Source organism: Lontra canadensis, unplaced genomic scaffold, assembly GCF_010015895.1.
Source record: "Lontra canadensis isolate GAN:19392208 unplaced genomic scaffold, GSC_riverotter_1.0 scaffold27, whole genome shotgun sequence".
NCBI lineage: Eukaryota > Metazoa > Chordata > Mammalia > Carnivora > Mustelidae > Lontra > Lontra canadensis.
The window spans coordinates 6,100,586-6,117,590 of NW_022631021.1; the positions used below are offsets into that span (position 1 = coordinate 6,100,586).

Genomic DNA, 17,005 nt, shown 5'->3' on the forward strand with positions numbered 1-17,005 from the left:
GAGAATTATAAAAGTTACCTTATTTTTGAGACTGTTAGGCTATATATCTGAATATATTGTATGATCTCATCCAGAAGGCGATCAGTCATACTATCAAAATCAGCAAAAGTATCATTCTGAATAAAGGAAAACAGACATATATTATGCTAAATATGAATAATCACAGGAAAAACAATATAAACATTATTTTTGATTTAGGTGTTGAAAATATGGTTAAGATGGGTGGTTTTTAGAGAAGCTGGTGAATAATATTCATTATATGAACTGAGCAAAAAGTGAAATTTCCAGGAAAAGAAAAAAATTCAGTGTTCTTAATAATACTTGCTTCATTAGTTCTTTTGCCAATACCCACATTTAACTTAAGGTTATTTATAATGGTTTAATTAATGAAATTTTTGCATAGAAATGTGAAATTCTAGAAATTTTGTGCATGTGAAGAGCTCATAAGCCAAATTATAAATCATTTCATTTCAATTTCGTTAGTATATGCATTAATGTGAAATTTCATACAAATCAGAAAAATTATTTCTATTAGTATAAGCATTTTGTAGTAAACAATTAGGTAGAAACTAGTACAAAAATATTTGCTTCCATTGAAAACACTGTCATAATATTGTACCTGATTTCTCTCAGACATAAGAAAATCAATTCTTCCCCCAGGCAGTCCAAGTTCAATGTAAGTTTTCACTAATCGGAGATCTGCACTGTTACCTAGAAAATAAAGAAAATGAAAAATTATGTCTGAAGGACAAGATAAAGTAAAATGTACAAAGTACATCATCGTATATTTGAAGAGAATTATATGATCTCTGCCAGTTTTGAACAGACAGTACAACCTGAAATAGAGTTCTCAATTCCATGTCAAGGCTGATTTCAAGTAGCCATACAGTATCTTTCAACAATTTGCTTCTTAGGAATTTTGGTGACATTGATGCTTTTGCTTTCCCACCTGATGGTGTTTTTATTAATTGTTAGCTTTGGAGACTGCTGGCTGTGGTTACTGTGAATGACTTATGGAAGTACTCCTTCCATCATTACTATAGTTGATTATTTAAAAAACCTTGAATGCATTTTTTTTTTAAGATTTATTTATTTATTTGAGAGAGAGAGACAGCGGGGAAGAGGGGCGGGGACAGAAGAAGATGGAGAGAGAGAGTCCAAAGCAGACTCCACGCTGAGTGTGGAGCCTGACACAGAGCTCCACCTTATGAACCTGAGATCACGGACCTGAGCCAAAATCAAGTAAGATGCTTAACCAATTGAGCCATCCAGGCACCCTTTGAATGCATTTTAGATTCAGATTTAACCTGTTCACTTTTTTTTTTTTTTATTTCTTATATATTTTATTGTGCTGAGACTTTAGTCATATTTCTGGGTCTCCTCTTTTTTTTTGTAATTTTTAAATATTTTTATAAACATATATTTTTAGCCCCAGGGGTACAGGTCTGTGAATCACCAGGTTTACACACTTCACAGCACTCACCACAGCACACACCCCCAACCCCAATGTCCATAACCACACCACCCTCTCCTGACATCCCTCCCCCCAGCAACCCTCAGTTTGTTCTGCGAGATTAAGAGTCTCTTATGGTTTGTCTCCCTCCCAATCCCATCTTGTTTCATTTATTCTTTTCCTACCCCCCAAACCCCCCGCATTGCATCTCCACTTCCTCATATCAGGGAGATCATATGATAGTTGGCTTTCTCCGATTGACTTATTTCGCTAAGCATAATACCCTCTAGTTCCATCCACGTTGTCGCAAATGGCAAGAATTCATTTCTTTTGATGGCTGCATAGTATTCCATTGTACATATATACAACCTTTTCTATATCCATTCATCTGCTGATGGACATCTAAGTTCTTTCCATAGTTTGGTATTGTGGACACTGCTGCTATAAACATTCAGGTGCATGTGCCCCTTTGGATCACTACGTTTGTACCTTTAGGGTAAATACCCAGTAGTGCAATTGCTGGGTCACAGGGTAGTTCTATTTTCAACATTTTGAGGAACCTCCATGCTATTTTCCAGAGTGGTTGCACCAGCTTGCATTCCCACCAACAGTGTAGGAGAGTTCCCCCTTCTCCGCATCCTCGCCAGTATCTGTCATTTCCTGACTTGTTAATTTTAGCCATTCTGACTGGTGTGAAGTGGTATCTCATTGTGGTTCTGATTTGTATTTCCCGGATGCTGAGTGATGTGGAGCACTTTTTCATGTGTCTGTTGGCCACCTGGATGTCTTCTTTGCAGAAATGTCTGTTCACGTCTTCTGCCCATTTCTATATTGGATTATTTTTCTTTGGGTGTTAAGTTTGCTAAGCTCTTTATAGCTTTTGGATACTAGCCCTTTATTGGATATGTCATTTGCAAATATCTTCTCCCATTCTGTCAGTTGTCTTTTGGTTTTGTTAACTGTTTCCTTTGCTGTGCAAAAGCTTTTGATCTTGATGAAATCCCAATTGTTCATTTTTGCCCTTGCTTCCCTTGCCTTTGGCAATGTTCCTAGAAGAAGATGCTGCAGCTAAGGTCGAAGAGGTTGCTGCCTGTGTTCTCCTCAAGGATTTTGATGGATTCCTGTCTTACACTGAGGTCCTTCATCCATTTTGAGTCTATTTTCATGTGTGGTGTAAGGAAGTGGTCCAATTTCATTTTTCTGCATGTGGCTGTCCAATTTTCCCAACACCATTTGTTGAATAGGCTGTCTTTTTTTCCATTGGACATTCTTTCCTGCTTTGTCGAAGATTCATTGACCATAGAGTTGAGGGTCCATTTCTGGGCTCTCTATTCTGTTCCATTGATCTATGTGTCTATTTTTGTGCCAGTACCATACTGTCTTGATGATGACAGCTTTGTAATAGAGCTTGAAGTCTGGAATTGTGATGCCGCCAACTTTGGCTTTCTTCTTCAATATTCCTTTGGCTATTCAAGGTCTTTTATGGTTTAGGATTATTTGTTCCATTTCTTTGAAAAAAATGGATGGGATTTTGATAGTGATTGCATTAAATGTGTAGATTGCTTTAGGTAGCATAGACATTTTTACAATATTTGTTCTTCCAATCCATGAGTATGGAACATTTTTCCATTTCTTTGTGTCTTCCTCAATTTCTTTCATGAGTACTTTATAGTTTTCTGAGTATAGATTCTTTGCCTCTTTGGTTAGGTTTATTCCTAGGTATCTTATAGTTTTGGGTGCAACTGTAAATGGGATGGACTCCTTAATTCCTCTTTCTTCTGTCTTGTTGTTGGTGTAGAGAAATGCAACTGATTTCTGTGCATTGATTTTATATCCTGACACTTTACTGAATTCCTGTACAAGTTCTAGCAGAATTGGAGTGGAGTCTTTTGGGTTTTCCACATATAGTATCCTATAATCTGCAAAGAGTGATAGTTTGACTTCTTCTTTGCTGATTTGGATGCCTTTAATTTCCTTTTGTTGTCTGATTGCTGAGGCTAGGACTTCTAGTACTATGTTGAATAGCAGTGGTGATAACGGACATCCCTGTCATGTTCCTGACCTTAGCGGAAAAGCTTTCAGTTTTTCTCCATTGAGAATGATATTTGCGGTGGGTTTTTCATAGATGGCTTTGATAATATTGAGGTATGTGCCCTCTATCCCTACACTTTGAAGAGTTTTGATCAGGAAGGGATATTGTACTTTGTCAAATGCTTTTTCAGCATCTATTGAGAGTATCATATGGTTCTTGTTCTTTCTTTTATTAATGTGTTGTATCACATTGATTGATTTGCGGATATTGAACCAACCTTGCAGCCCTGGAATAAATCCCACTTGGTCGTGGTGAATAATCCTTTTAATGTATTGTTGGATCCTATTGGCTAGTATTTTGGTGAGAATTTTTGCATCTGTGTTCATCAAGGATATTGGTCTGTAATTCTCTTTTTTGATGGGATCCTTGTCTGGTTTTGGGATCAAGGTGATGTTGGCCTCATAAAATGAGTTTGGAAGTTTTCCTTCCATTTCTATTTTTTGGAACAGTTTCAGGAGCATAGGAATTAATTCTTCATTAAATGTTTGGTAGAATTCCCCTGGGTCTGTTCATTTTCTTTTCATGGTTTTGTAATAGTTGAATAGACAAAAAATTCCAGGGGGGCACCTGGGTGGCTTAATTGGTAAGCACCTGCCTTTGGCTCAGAAACATAATTCCATTTAAATAATTTAAAGGAGTTTAATTACTACTTAAAAGATGTCTATAAATACTGAAAACATATTAGATGTAACACATAAAGTAAAAAATTATTATCTTTAAAAATTAGTTTAGTGGCTTTTTGGTTAATTCCTTTGGGATTCATTAGGAATGTAAACATGTTATCAATTGCTGAGTTCCTACTTTACCCTTATAATATATATAAATACAAAAATATATTTTCCACTGGCTGAGAATGTATATGCTTAATCACATTAATAAATCACATTAATAATCACATTGAATAAATCACATTAATAAATGCTATTTAAAACTTAGTTTGGTGCTTAATTATAAAAATCAGGAATGGACACCAAATTTTATCAATAGTTTCTTACTTGATTTGTTGATGTAGGTATATTTTATTAATAAATTTCCTCACATCTATTTACCTTTGCATTCTGGGAACTAAATCTTAGTTGTTATAGTGACTTAATACATTGATTCAACTTGCTAAAGGTTTTTGGAGACCATTAAAATTTTTTTTATTTACTTATCTGTTTACTTGTTTCTGCAATATTGCTAGAGTATTATTAATTGTATTTATGTCAGATTGGACAGCTATTCTTTGGGATGTGGGTGTGATATCTTTTCCAGATTTAGTAACAAAGTTAGGTTAACTTCAAAGAATAAAATGAGCTGCATTCCATAATTTTTCCTATTACTCTGGAACAATTTCTATAACAAATTATATAACAATAAGTAACATATTTCTTAAAAATTTCAAAGAAGAACGTGCCAGAGATTCTACTGGGCCAAGAAGTCTTTCTTGGGTGATAATCCTTTGAAAATTTCATTACTTGCAGGGGAAGAGGTTAGTATTGGAGACATTTTATTTCTTTTATTTTTTAAAGATTTTATTTATTTGAGAGAGCGAAAGAGAGCGCACAAGCAGCGGGGAGAAAGAGAAGAGGGCTCCCCGCTGAGCAGGGAGCCCAATATGGGCCAATCCCAGGGTCCTGGGATTATGACCTATGAAGTTAAGTTGAGATGCTTAACTAACTGAGGCACCCAGGCACCCTGAGATAATTTTATTTCTTAAGAGTCAAGTTCTTCTTCTTCTTTGTGTGTGTGTGTGGGTGGGTGTTATGTTAGTGACCATACAGCACATAATTAGTTTTTGATGTAGCCTTCCATGATTCATTGTTCGCGTTTAACACCCAGTGCTCCATGCAATACGTGCCATCCTTAATACCAATCACCAGGCTCACCCAACCCCCCCACCCTCCTCCCTTCTAAAACCCATTTGTTTTTGGAGAGTCAAGTTCTTTTGTTAAAGAAAAATCTTCAGGGGTGCCTGAAGTGGCTCAGTCAGTTAAGTTTCTGCCTTTGGCCCAGGTCATGATCCCTGGGTGCTGGGATCAGGCCCTGCGTCAGCCTCCCTGCTTACAGGGAACCTTCTTCTCCTCTTCCCTGCTCATACTTTCTCTCACTATCTCTCTCTCTCAAATAAATAAATAAAATCTTTTAAAAAATTTTAAAAATCTTCAATTTCATAACAATTTACTAGCTTAGATCTGTGTTTAGTATTTTTATGTCCACAAAAATCTTTCTTCAATTTCTTCTTACAGAATTATATCATAATGTAGTAATAGTATGCTAGTCTAGAGGTATTTGGCATTTTCTAGCATAGTTCCTAATCTAGAAAAAACAGTCTGTTGAATAACCAAAAGAGCTGCCACAAAACTAGAGCACTACAGCCTGGTATTCAGGATTTAAATTATACCCTAATAAATTAGTAAAGCTTCAATTCTTAGTACTGATTTCTCTAGCTCATAAGGTTTAAAGCATCAGTCTAAAAGGGCACCAGGCTGACTATCAGAGGGAGACAAAATGATTGCCATGAGGTGACTACTGAGAAAACCAACAACAGAAGACAGAAAAACCCAAAGTTAAAAGAAATAAAATGCTAGTATATGGATGGATGTCAGTTCCAAGGAAAATTTACTTAAAAGGAAATATAACATTATACTTAGCAAAGTTAAGCATATTTTGTTTTAGAACGTATTTAAGATTTAATCAATTTAAAATATTTTCAGTCAAAGATTAAGTTAAACTAGATGAAAAGAAAATATATTGAGTTGCCATGGGTTTTATCCACAGACAGGACATACCATCTAAACCATGTACACAGACAATGAGATGCACTCCATCTTCAGAGCCATCCTCTTCTTCCATGCTAAAATAAGGGATTGAGGATGCCAGCAGAGGGACATCACTGTACATGAACCCAGGGAGTTGAAGTTGCTTCAATTCTTCTTTCGCCTGGAGGAAGCTGAAGCAAAATATTATAAGAGATACTCTTTACTAAGTTTTATATTCAGTTTTTAGAATGAAAAAGACAACACGCTGAATTTAGGGAACTGCAGAAGAGGTAATCTTTGGTTTTAAATTATTTGGTTTTAAAATAATGAAAATATGTGACACCACTTAAATAATTTAGAAACCAGAGTGTAATTTTCTTTGCTACTGTTAGTATATACTCTGATCAAATACAATCAATACTTCAAATCTGAAATAATTTGAAATAGTGTTTTAAACTTGAAATCAACTAAGAAAATACTAGGAGTGAGGCTACACTTCCTATAAAGTTTTATATTATATAGAAAAGCTGGGAGAAGTACTGGAAGGATGACAATCTGATGCTTATTCAGCAAACCTGAGCCTGTTTGCTGCTTTTTAATCTTACATAAATGGAAAGTAAGGAGTTAGTCTACCTAAAGTGTAACACTGAGAATGGTAGTTATGGTTCTTAGTAGATTAAGTTATTTCTATTTTTCCTCTAGAAATACCAATAGAAAGGAACAGAACCAGGATGGGGATATGACTAAATATAATTGGTGGCTACACTCATTCTGAATGAGTAACAAGTCTAAGCAACTTGGGGTTGCAAATATCAAAAATTATTAACAATTTTAACACTGTATCATTTGAACTGATAAAAGTAAAACTCAAGGAAGCCGATGAATTCTACTAAACGGAGTAGGGTACTCTGGATGAAGACATGAATTGTTTTTATCAATAACTCAGAAAAGTTTGAGGTAGCCAGCAGGTGGTATAACCTTCAGTCTTGTAGCCTATTACAGTACTTTAATAGGCCATAATCACCTCATCGGTTTCACCAGCAGTGGGCACTATGAGATCTTAGTTATATATAGAAATCAGAATAATCTAGGAACTTGGAAAATCTATTATAGACATGCCTAGATCTTTCACTCCAGGGATTATAATTCCAACTGGAATAAGGTAGTAGAATACTTTGAGAACCGGTGCCATGCTAATAAACATCTACCATCCTCAAAATTTTTCTGAGTATTTAACTAGTCCATGAAATATCAAGCCAGGAAACCACGGATTTAGCTGAGATAACCTGGGTCTGGTAGGTAGAGCAAGTTTCTACTAACTTATTATTCATTATCTAATATTGCCTCATGCACTTGTAGAACCTAACCCGTCTGAGAGTTAATGGTGGAGAAATGAGGTACTGATGAAAATAAGAGTTTTAACCCCAGTTATTCCATACATCTAACATAACCACCGATGGAAAATTTGTATCAAAATGTCTAGCTTATAGAACAAGACAATCAGATGAAGAACTACAGGTCTGTCAAAGAGCACACTGAATTCATTTCTCCATTTTTAGAAAAGTACTCAAAGAAGCACTTTTTGTATTACAGAAACCAGAAAACATGAAATAGATATGTTATCAGAAACATAGATACAGATACACAGATTTTCTATACATACATTTGGTAGCACATGCTATGGTGCTCCATTACTTACGCTTGAATTTGAGGCTTTGGTGAATTCTCATACCAGGAAACTGATGAAGTGAAGTTGTTAGAAGTCCTGCATGGCTGTTTCGTAATGGCATCAAATTTACTTTTAGAAGAACACTTAACACTACAAGGAGATTCTCGTGGTGCAGATGGGAAGGACAAACAACCAGAAGTACAGACAGCGGGCATATTTACACCATCTTTCAGGTAGTCACTGTTTATTTTTTCAGAATTTATAAATCTTTCTTCTTCTAGTGCATCTCTGTTTCTATAGTGAGCATTTACTTTTTCATCCAAAGCTGAATCATCTGCTTCTTCATAATACCCATTTTGAACCATTTGTTGATCCTGCTCTTCCTCCTCATCCTCTTTACCCTGTTCCTGAAGAAGATTACTAATTTCTTTTTCAGAAATTTTCTTCTGAGGGCTAACTGAGTTGCTATAGCTAATTGCACATATGTCAGAAATCTCCGTACTGCTGTGAGAGCCAAAATAATTTTCCACAAGCCCTTGCTTTACCATATCAGGACTGGCTGAAAGAGGATCATCTGTACCCAGGTGAGTTTCATTTTTAACTGTTTGGGCTTCTGAATTTATTTCTTTGAGATTTAAGGTATCACCATTTTTTGTTTTCACAGTTTCCTCTTCTCTAACTTCTGTATTAGTAGAAACAGAACCTGAAACAGCACAAGGGGCACCTAAACAAACCAGTGTTGAATTTAATGTAATTGCTGTCCCTGAAGAGTTACTAGATTTATCAGGACTCTGGGAGTCTTTACACATAGTGTCCAAGTTAGGTTTGGAGCTGCAACTACTTTTCACATCACAGGAAGTATGCTCATCTGAAAAAACAAATTGCAAAGGGTCTTTAGTGCTTGAATTTAAGGAATGTATTGCTATAGTTTCATTGTCCAAATGCCCTGAAAATACGACACTCTGTTGTTGCAAAATAATACTTGATTTTTTACTAGTGTCACATTTTGGCAAGTCAACTGGTCCTAGATTTAACACAGTTTTGCTATCACTTAGGTGGCACTCAGGCACAACAGATTTCTTAGAATTTTCATCAGGTGACAGTTCATCATCAGAAGGCAGAGAGTTTATGGATGTCAAAGATGACTGTATTTCACTTAAAGCACTTGTACTCTCAGTACAATGACTTCCTAATGAAAATTTTACATTACAATCAGGTTTCATCAAAAGCTGAGGAAATAATCGTTCATTATTGTAAGGACCTTGTCCTTGCACAGTTTCAAATACTACATCAGGGTTTGGATGTGTTGCAAAAGAACTTGGTTCACTTTCAACACCTGAATCTGAAAATCTAGATGAGGCATACGTGGCATTAATATCTGGTAACTTAATTGTATCTCCACTTACTAAAACATGATATTCTTTTGCAGAAGCAGGTTGGTTACTTCTTAACTTAGCTAATGAGTCTCCAATAGAACAGCACTTTGCTTCCTGCAAAACTTCCTTTTCAAGTGTTATTTCTATAGATTTAGATTTACCATTAGATTCTAAGGACTCAAAGTTGGGGAGTTGTAAATTATCCACAAATAGTTCATCTGGTCGAAGTTCTGTCCAAGATCCTATTTTAACAGTTATTTTCTCTCCACTGAAAGGATCCTTATCACAGGGCTTTACTTCAATTGTTCTAGCTCCTGAAGATGGGGTTGTTTGATGATCAGGGCAATCGTCTGATGAACTTCTGGATGCCACATTGTGTTCCACTTGTGAAATTTCACTATCATCCTGGGAGATATCAAGTTTACCTGAAATGGACAAATTTGCACAAAGATTTAGGCTGCCAGAGTTCAAAGGATCAAACAGGTCTGGTTGCATATTTTCAATATCTGGAGACTTTTGTTCAGTTCTCTCTGTATTTGTTGGCAAAAAGCTAGCTTCCTTTTGGCTTGTCTGTCTGACGTAGGTCTTTAGGTCAAAATTATATCCACATATTGTGGGATCCAGACCTTCCTTCTGACTATGTGAAGGATTGCCTTCAAAGCATTTAAAGAGATCATTTGATGCTGTATTTTTCAAACACTTGTAGCCTACTAAAACCACAGAATCCTTAGAGTTCTGTTTTATAATTTTTTTGGTGTTTTCAGGTTTCATTGTTTTCATGAGCTTAGTAACCTTAACCTTGGATTTATTTGATTCTTCATTCTTTCCTTTTAGAGATTTTGTTAGCTGCTTTTCACCTTCTGCATACCAAAAATTGGAGGCACCAGCAGGTCTGACTTTCAACTCTGGGCTAGAAAGTCCCGCTATAGAGCTTTCTTCAGTCTCATATTTATCCATTCTATTGGACTCTGATCTCTGAAGATTCTGTATTCCCATCCAGGGTGCATCTAAGTCTTTTATCCAAAGAAAAAAAGATTCAGGTTTAAAACAAGGTGTGAGAACTCAAATGATTAAGACTACATTTACTGACTACAACCTTCTAATATCCTCAAAGATAAATAAAATTGGAGGGGAAAAATGGCCCCACATTAGGGAACAGTTTTATATATATTAGGAAGAATATACAGCAAATGACACAAACTACTTACATATTTTAGATTATACTTACCTTCAATAACTGAATCTAAATACCTATCTTCAAAGATAATAGGTAATGAATGGAGATCTCCATCTAATTCACTACATTCAATAGGCAGAGGTGGGAGAGAACTGCAGAAGGAAGTATTTTTGATGGCGGTGCACATCTGCAGATGACTCTGAGCACTGAAAAATATTTATGTCAGACTATAATTTTAAAAAATTATGCTGAATTCTACTTTATAGACTCCACCCTCTCTTCTTCTTTCCCTGACCATTCCTATCCTCTTGCAGTCCTCAAGATATAACCTCCTTAGGAAAGAGCTCTTTGGTCAGAGATAAAAACAGGCACAATGAAAATTATGGTTTGCTGACAATAAATAGTTGACTTATAAAATTATGGTTTGTTGATAAACAAATTTCTATTATATTCTCCTATACTTTTTAATGTTATTTCAAAATGAGTTATTTGTGCTTAATGTCTGAATTTACTAATTCGCTGGGAATAGCATATAAGAGAAATGTCAAAAGCTCCAAATGCCTACTAATGACTGATGATACTATTGGAAAAAATACATTCCATTGCTACTGGTGTACTTAACGTATATTAGTGAATACCATTAACAGCTATTTAAAAAAGGTAGATAACTTTCTAATGCGTACTTTTTTTTTTAAGATTTTATTTATTTATTTGACAGCGAGAGACACAGCCAGAGAGGGAACAAAAGCAGGGGGGAGTGGGAGAGGGAGAAGCAGGCTTCCCACCAACCGGGGAGCCCAATGCAGGGCTCAGTCCCTGGGATTATGATGTGAGCAGAATGCAGACGCTTAATGACTGAGCCACCCAGGCACCCCTAATGCATAATACTTTAAAAAAAAAAAAACAACAACTTTTCTTATGGAAAATTTCAAACAAATTAAAAGAATAGTGTAATAAATCCCATCACTCAGCTTCAACAATTAATATTTTGCTTTTTTGCTTTATCTATACCAGTACTCACTGTCCATGCCCCATACTCTATTATTTCCAGTTTCTTGAGGTGAAATTCACATTCTTTGAAATATATAAATTTTAGCTCTATGAGTCAGACAAATGGATACATGATACAAAATATTTCCATCTACTCAGAGTTCTCTCATGTCTTTCTAGTCAAATTCCCATCCCGAGTCAAAGACAACCACTGTTCTTTTTTTCATTCACCATAGTTTTGCCTGTGCCAGAACCTCATATAAATAGAATCATATATTTACTCTTTATGTCTAACTTCTTTTGCTCAGCATAACATTCTCAAAACATTCTTTAAAGCCAAAGAAAACCAGATCTAAACATACTCAGTAGGAAGGCATCTATTCTGGGTATTTTACTATAAATCATTTACATAACAAAAGGCAGTGCCAGTCAGATCACTCGTGAAAATCTGTAATATATAATGATGAATGTAAGAGATTCTGACCTGTGAAAATAAAGATACAAGGCTGGAACCAGAGATGTATGGGACTACCAAGGTTCTAGTAAGTCTGATATGGGGGGGTGTGGACAAGAGGGCAATACGCTTCTTTATAAGGTATGGGTATTCCATGAAGTAATTCATAAAATTAAACCCAATTTGTTGAAATAGGGAATTTCTGAACTTTAAATTCTAATTTCTTCTATTATAAATCTCATATATTCTATGTGATAAATTCTGAGATAGGCATCTTACATAAAAGGAGGTGAAATAATTTGAACTATGGATCTGCTCTACTTACTGAAGTTCCTGGTATGCAATGGCAGCTTCTCTTGGATGTTCAAAACAAAAGAATGCTTCAGAAAATCTGCGTACCTGAAAAAATCCAAAAGGGAATATGAAAAACATGGTACAATCAAAAGGTCAATTGATGGTAGGAAAAGAAACCGCTCTCCATTAGACCTCGCATAACCACCCCTATATAATCTCCCTCCTCAACGTTGCCTAAGTACTGTATTTTAGTATTTCATGAAATAAAAGAAACAATAAAATGTAAAGTGAGAAATTTAGGTTTACATTATGGATCCACAATTTATCCTCCTTGAAGACAAGGATTCAGTTTGTCTCATTGACCCTTATGTCTCAGTATAAAGAACAGTGTTCAGCACACTATCTCAGCACATGGTAAAAAATGGTAAGAATCAGCCAGCACTTACATCATGCTGTGTGCCAGGTATGCAAGTAGATGCCAACTGAACTGACTAACCAACCTACTGGCATTGTGACTCTGGGGCATTTCACCTCTGAAATTTGAAAATGAGCCTCAGATGACTCATTTTCAAATTACACTTGATACTTGTTCTACATTTGGGGTTACTATGAAGAATAAACAGGATAACATCTGTGACAGCAGTTATGGTAGTCTGGTAAGTATATACAAATATAAGCTATTATAATTGCCAATATAACATTCATATTTTTCCTTAAAATAACCATATATGTGAATTGTCTTCACTCCTAATGTATAATGTTCTTTAGAGTATGAGCTATGTTTTGATGATCTTGGTTATCCCCCAAAACATTTACCTGGGTATGCTACAGAAGCAAGTACTTGATAAGTACTGGTCAAGTCTAGCTGAATATTTCTTTCATCATATTTGTATTGTGATCCTTTCATTTTTAATTATTCAAGGAAAGGCTGTCAGCTACTGGAGCAATATGAGGCAACAGTAAGGACATGGAAAAGATGTTTTGCTTGGAAGGTGCAGGGAGGAGAGACAAATTATAATACATCCCAAGATTTTTTTTTTTTTAATTTTATTTATTTATTTGACAGAGAGAGATCACAAGTAGGCAGAGAGGCAGGCAGGGAGAGAGGAGGAAGCAGGCTCCCCGCTGAGCAGAGAGCCAGATGCGTGGCTCGATCCCAGGACCCTGAGATCATGACCTGAGCCGAAGGCAGAGGCTTAACCCACTGAGCCACCCAGGTGCCCCAATACATCCCAAGATTATATTGCATCTAAGATTCTTCTCTAAAAGGGAATATGAATTAAGGTTCTTTGGTCTTAAACATAAAACTGGAGATATGTTTTATTTGACATCAAGATTTGGCCAATTAAATTTCTGACTTACTAAATAAACTTGCTTCCCTAAGCAGATGAAACTGGGTCTTTAGAGGAACAAGTCAGTGAGGGAGTTAAGGAGAGGATGATATGAGGCATCTATGAGAAGGATGCAATTTGTGTCTGTACTTTCTATCGTTGAGAGATATTTTCCCCTGAGGGCTATAATGTATGAAGAACGGAAGCCTGAAGCCTTCTGGATTCCTGCAGTTGTAGATGGGCCTGCAACACTAACTAGTAGGTTTTCCTTCTCTCCTTACCTACTGATTCATAATTATCGTTTCTTTTTTTGTTTTTAAAGATTTAATTCATTTGAGAGAGAGAGACCATGCACAGGGGATGGGGCAGAGGCGGATGATGAGGGAGAGGGAAAGAATCCCTGGAGTGTGGAGCTCACGTGATGTGGGGTTCAATTGCAAGACCCTGATATCATGACCTGAGCTGAAACCAAGACTTGGATGCTTAACCGACTGAGCCTCCCAGGCACCCCATAACTATCATTTCCTGACAGCATCCTATCTACCAGTCTCTGTGATAAGCACTTTATTTTCATTGTTATTTATTTATTTAAGAAGCATTTTCTGACTCCAATAGGACTCTGAATTCCCTTCCTTCCTTCCTTTCTTAAGATTTTATTTGTTTGGCAGAGAGAGAGAGAGAGAGCGCGCGCACAAGCTAGGGGAGTGGGAGAGGGAGAAGCAGGCTCACTGCTGAGCAGAGAGCCCAATACAGGACTCAGTCGCAGAGCCCTAGGATCATGAAACAACCAAAGGCAGATGCCCAACCCACTGAGCCACCCAGGTGCCCCTCTTTTCATTGTTATTTAAGCTGTAGGAAAACCCTATGAAGTGGATAGGTCTTCATTTAATAAGTGAGGAAACAGGGACAAAGTGGTTAATTACTTGGGCAAGATAACATAGCTAGCAAGTGATTAATATCGGATTCAAATAAAGATTTAAGAAATTCCAAATCTTGTTTTTCAAACCACTTATCTCTTCTGCATAAAGACTCCCTGTTAACAGAAAACCTTTCCTTTCCTCTATGCACCCACACAAAATTCTTTGTCTAATTTTTCTCCTGCCATAATTTTGTGCTACAGCAATGTGTAATGAGTTTAAGTCTATTAAATGTATCTTGTGGCCATAACCAAGGTATGACTGCCACCTGATGGCAGCACCACTTAATTTGGAGCAAAAGGCATACATAAAAAAAAATATTAAATTTACAAATTAAAACTTAGGGTGAGTAATATAGATATTACTACTTTGGTATATATGTTTGTAAAACAAATTTTGTATATTTACTCTCAATTTTTAAAAATTCACTTATTTATTTATTCAAAATTTAGCAAACAGCTAGAAGGTTGAAAAAAGCCTCTTGAGCATTCAAAATGGGTATTCATCAACACTTTACAGAGTTAAATGTTCCTTTATCTGTGTTCACCCTTAAATGCTTAAATTACTAACTAGAATTCATTATAGTACAAACTTATTATACTATAAAAATATATTACAAATATTATTTGTATAATAATATGACAAAATAATATATAATAAAATCAGAAGAGTACTTACTGTAGTATTTATAATTTATAACATTTATTAACATAGTTGTTATATTCATAATACATTTATTAAAATATTTTATACATGTCTATCCAAGTTATACTCAAATCCTCAGTACAGGATCTAAATATCTGATATATTATCTATGTGCCTTGAAGAAAATGGTCCTCTCACAAATGTTTATTTAACAATTATTCTTTAAGTTCTTAGATTGTACTTTTGGTAGTATACTTTAAAGCTCCCTTTATACACAAAGATGATCTATATTTACTTTTCAATACACAGCATATTAAAAGAACAAATGAGACAAAGGGAAAAGCAGAATTACAAAATATACATGATATATATAAGTAGATGTAAGTACACTAGGCAATTAGTAGAGAACTTGTTACTGAAACAAAATATAAACCTAGATAAACCTTAAAAACATAAACCTAGAACATTCCCATAAAAAGACAAATAGATTAAAAATTAATATAACTTAGAATCCTTTAATGGAGGATCTAATATCTAGATTTTTAAAAAAGACTTATTTATTTATTTTGGAGAACACGAAAGCTGGGGGGAAGAGGGAGAGAGAATCTGAAGAAGACTCTCTGCTAAGTGCAGAGCCCAGCTCAGGGGCTTATCTCAAGATCCACAAGATCACAACCTGAGCCAAAATCAACAGTCAGGCACTTAACCAACTGTGCCCAGGCACCCCTCTAGACATTTTTAATAGCATGGAATACCAGTGTATTAAACCCTTGAGCACATAAATAAAATGCATAATGGTAAGTCATTTTGAAAAGGCTAAATTAGGTTTGGTATACTCTATTTCAGATGGTAGGGGACCATGAAGCACATTGGAAAGTTTAAGATGGTAAAAAATAATTTAAGGGAAGAGTTAATCCTTTAGGAGCACATATCAGATAATAACAAAATGTACTTTGGGATAAACTTATTTCCTGAAAAAAATGGGTATGTTCTCTCTCTCTCTATATATACATATTTATATATTTATATATATATATATTAGTATATATATACATACATATATAAAATCTATAATACATTGTGTTTCTATCAATAATTACAGTAACATTGGAAGTCTGCCCAAACCTTGCAAAACAGGAAATAAAAAGTATCAAATTAAATATTATAAATAAACAATATGTTTTCAGAAAGTAGTTTTACTTTATTAAGAAAAATATAGCTTAATATATTAAGGTTCACATATAAACAATGCATACATATTATACTGAAGGAATACCAGATCAAAAAGTTTTATAGATGAGTACCTCTTTGTAAAAATGCAAACTTCATAATGTTTTATGTAAATAACTCACTATTGTAAAGAGGTCTTTGAGTAGGAAAGGATGGCTATGCAATCTATTTCAAACTCTTTCCCTCTTCTAGAGCATAAAAAGCATTGATACAGTTGAGAGTAACATTTTATGATCTTAAAATCTCAATAAAAGCTAAGAACAATTCCATGACCCTCTAGACTTGAGGTCTAGACTAGTTGCTGCAAATTAGATTCTAGGGTCCCACTAAACCCTTTAGTTCTAAAGTACAAATATAAAAATGATGCTCCTTCCACTGGCAGATGCAACCTGACTCCAGTGAAGACAAACCATATTTCAATTACCACTCTTCCTAGTAGAATGCTAGGAACAACATAGGTAACAGCCTAACCCTGTTAATTACTTGGAGAACTTAAAAAAAAAAAAAAATTACCCATACCTGGGCCTCTTTCAGCATCAGTAATTTTTAAAGTTCCTCAGATGATTTTAATGTACAACCATGGCTGAAAACCACTATTTTAACTTCTACCACAACAGAGGAATTGGTAATGGATTT

The 17,005-nt window shown here is 35.3% G+C and overlaps 1 protein-coding gene across 9 annotated transcripts in view; it reads right to left on the reverse strand.

Annotated features, from left to right (window-relative positions):
• Positions 1–17,005, reverse strand: part of FAM135A (family with sequence similarity 135 member A) — a 124,529-nt gene that overhangs the window by 20,250 nt on the left and 87,274 nt on the right. For 4 of the 9 annotated variants that reach the window (XM_032864436.1, XM_032864430.1, XM_032864428.1 and 1 more), the window contains 6 exons: positions 12,278–12,351; positions 10,560–10,714; positions 7,986–10,344; positions 6,317–6,477; positions 620–711; positions 19–116 (listed from right to left, as the gene is read on the reverse strand). In XM_032864436.1, coding sequence (XP_032720327.1) covers positions 19–116; positions 620–711; positions 6,317–6,477; positions 7,986–10,344; positions 10,560–10,714; positions 12,278–12,351 — 2,939 coding nt within the window. The remainder of the gene's footprint in view (positions 1–18; positions 117–619; positions 712–6,316; positions 6,478–7,985; positions 10,345–10,559; positions 10,715–12,277; positions 12,352–17,005) is intronic. The other 5 variants (XM_032864435.1, XM_032864434.1, XM_032864432.1 and 2 more) reach the window with 3 other exon arrangements.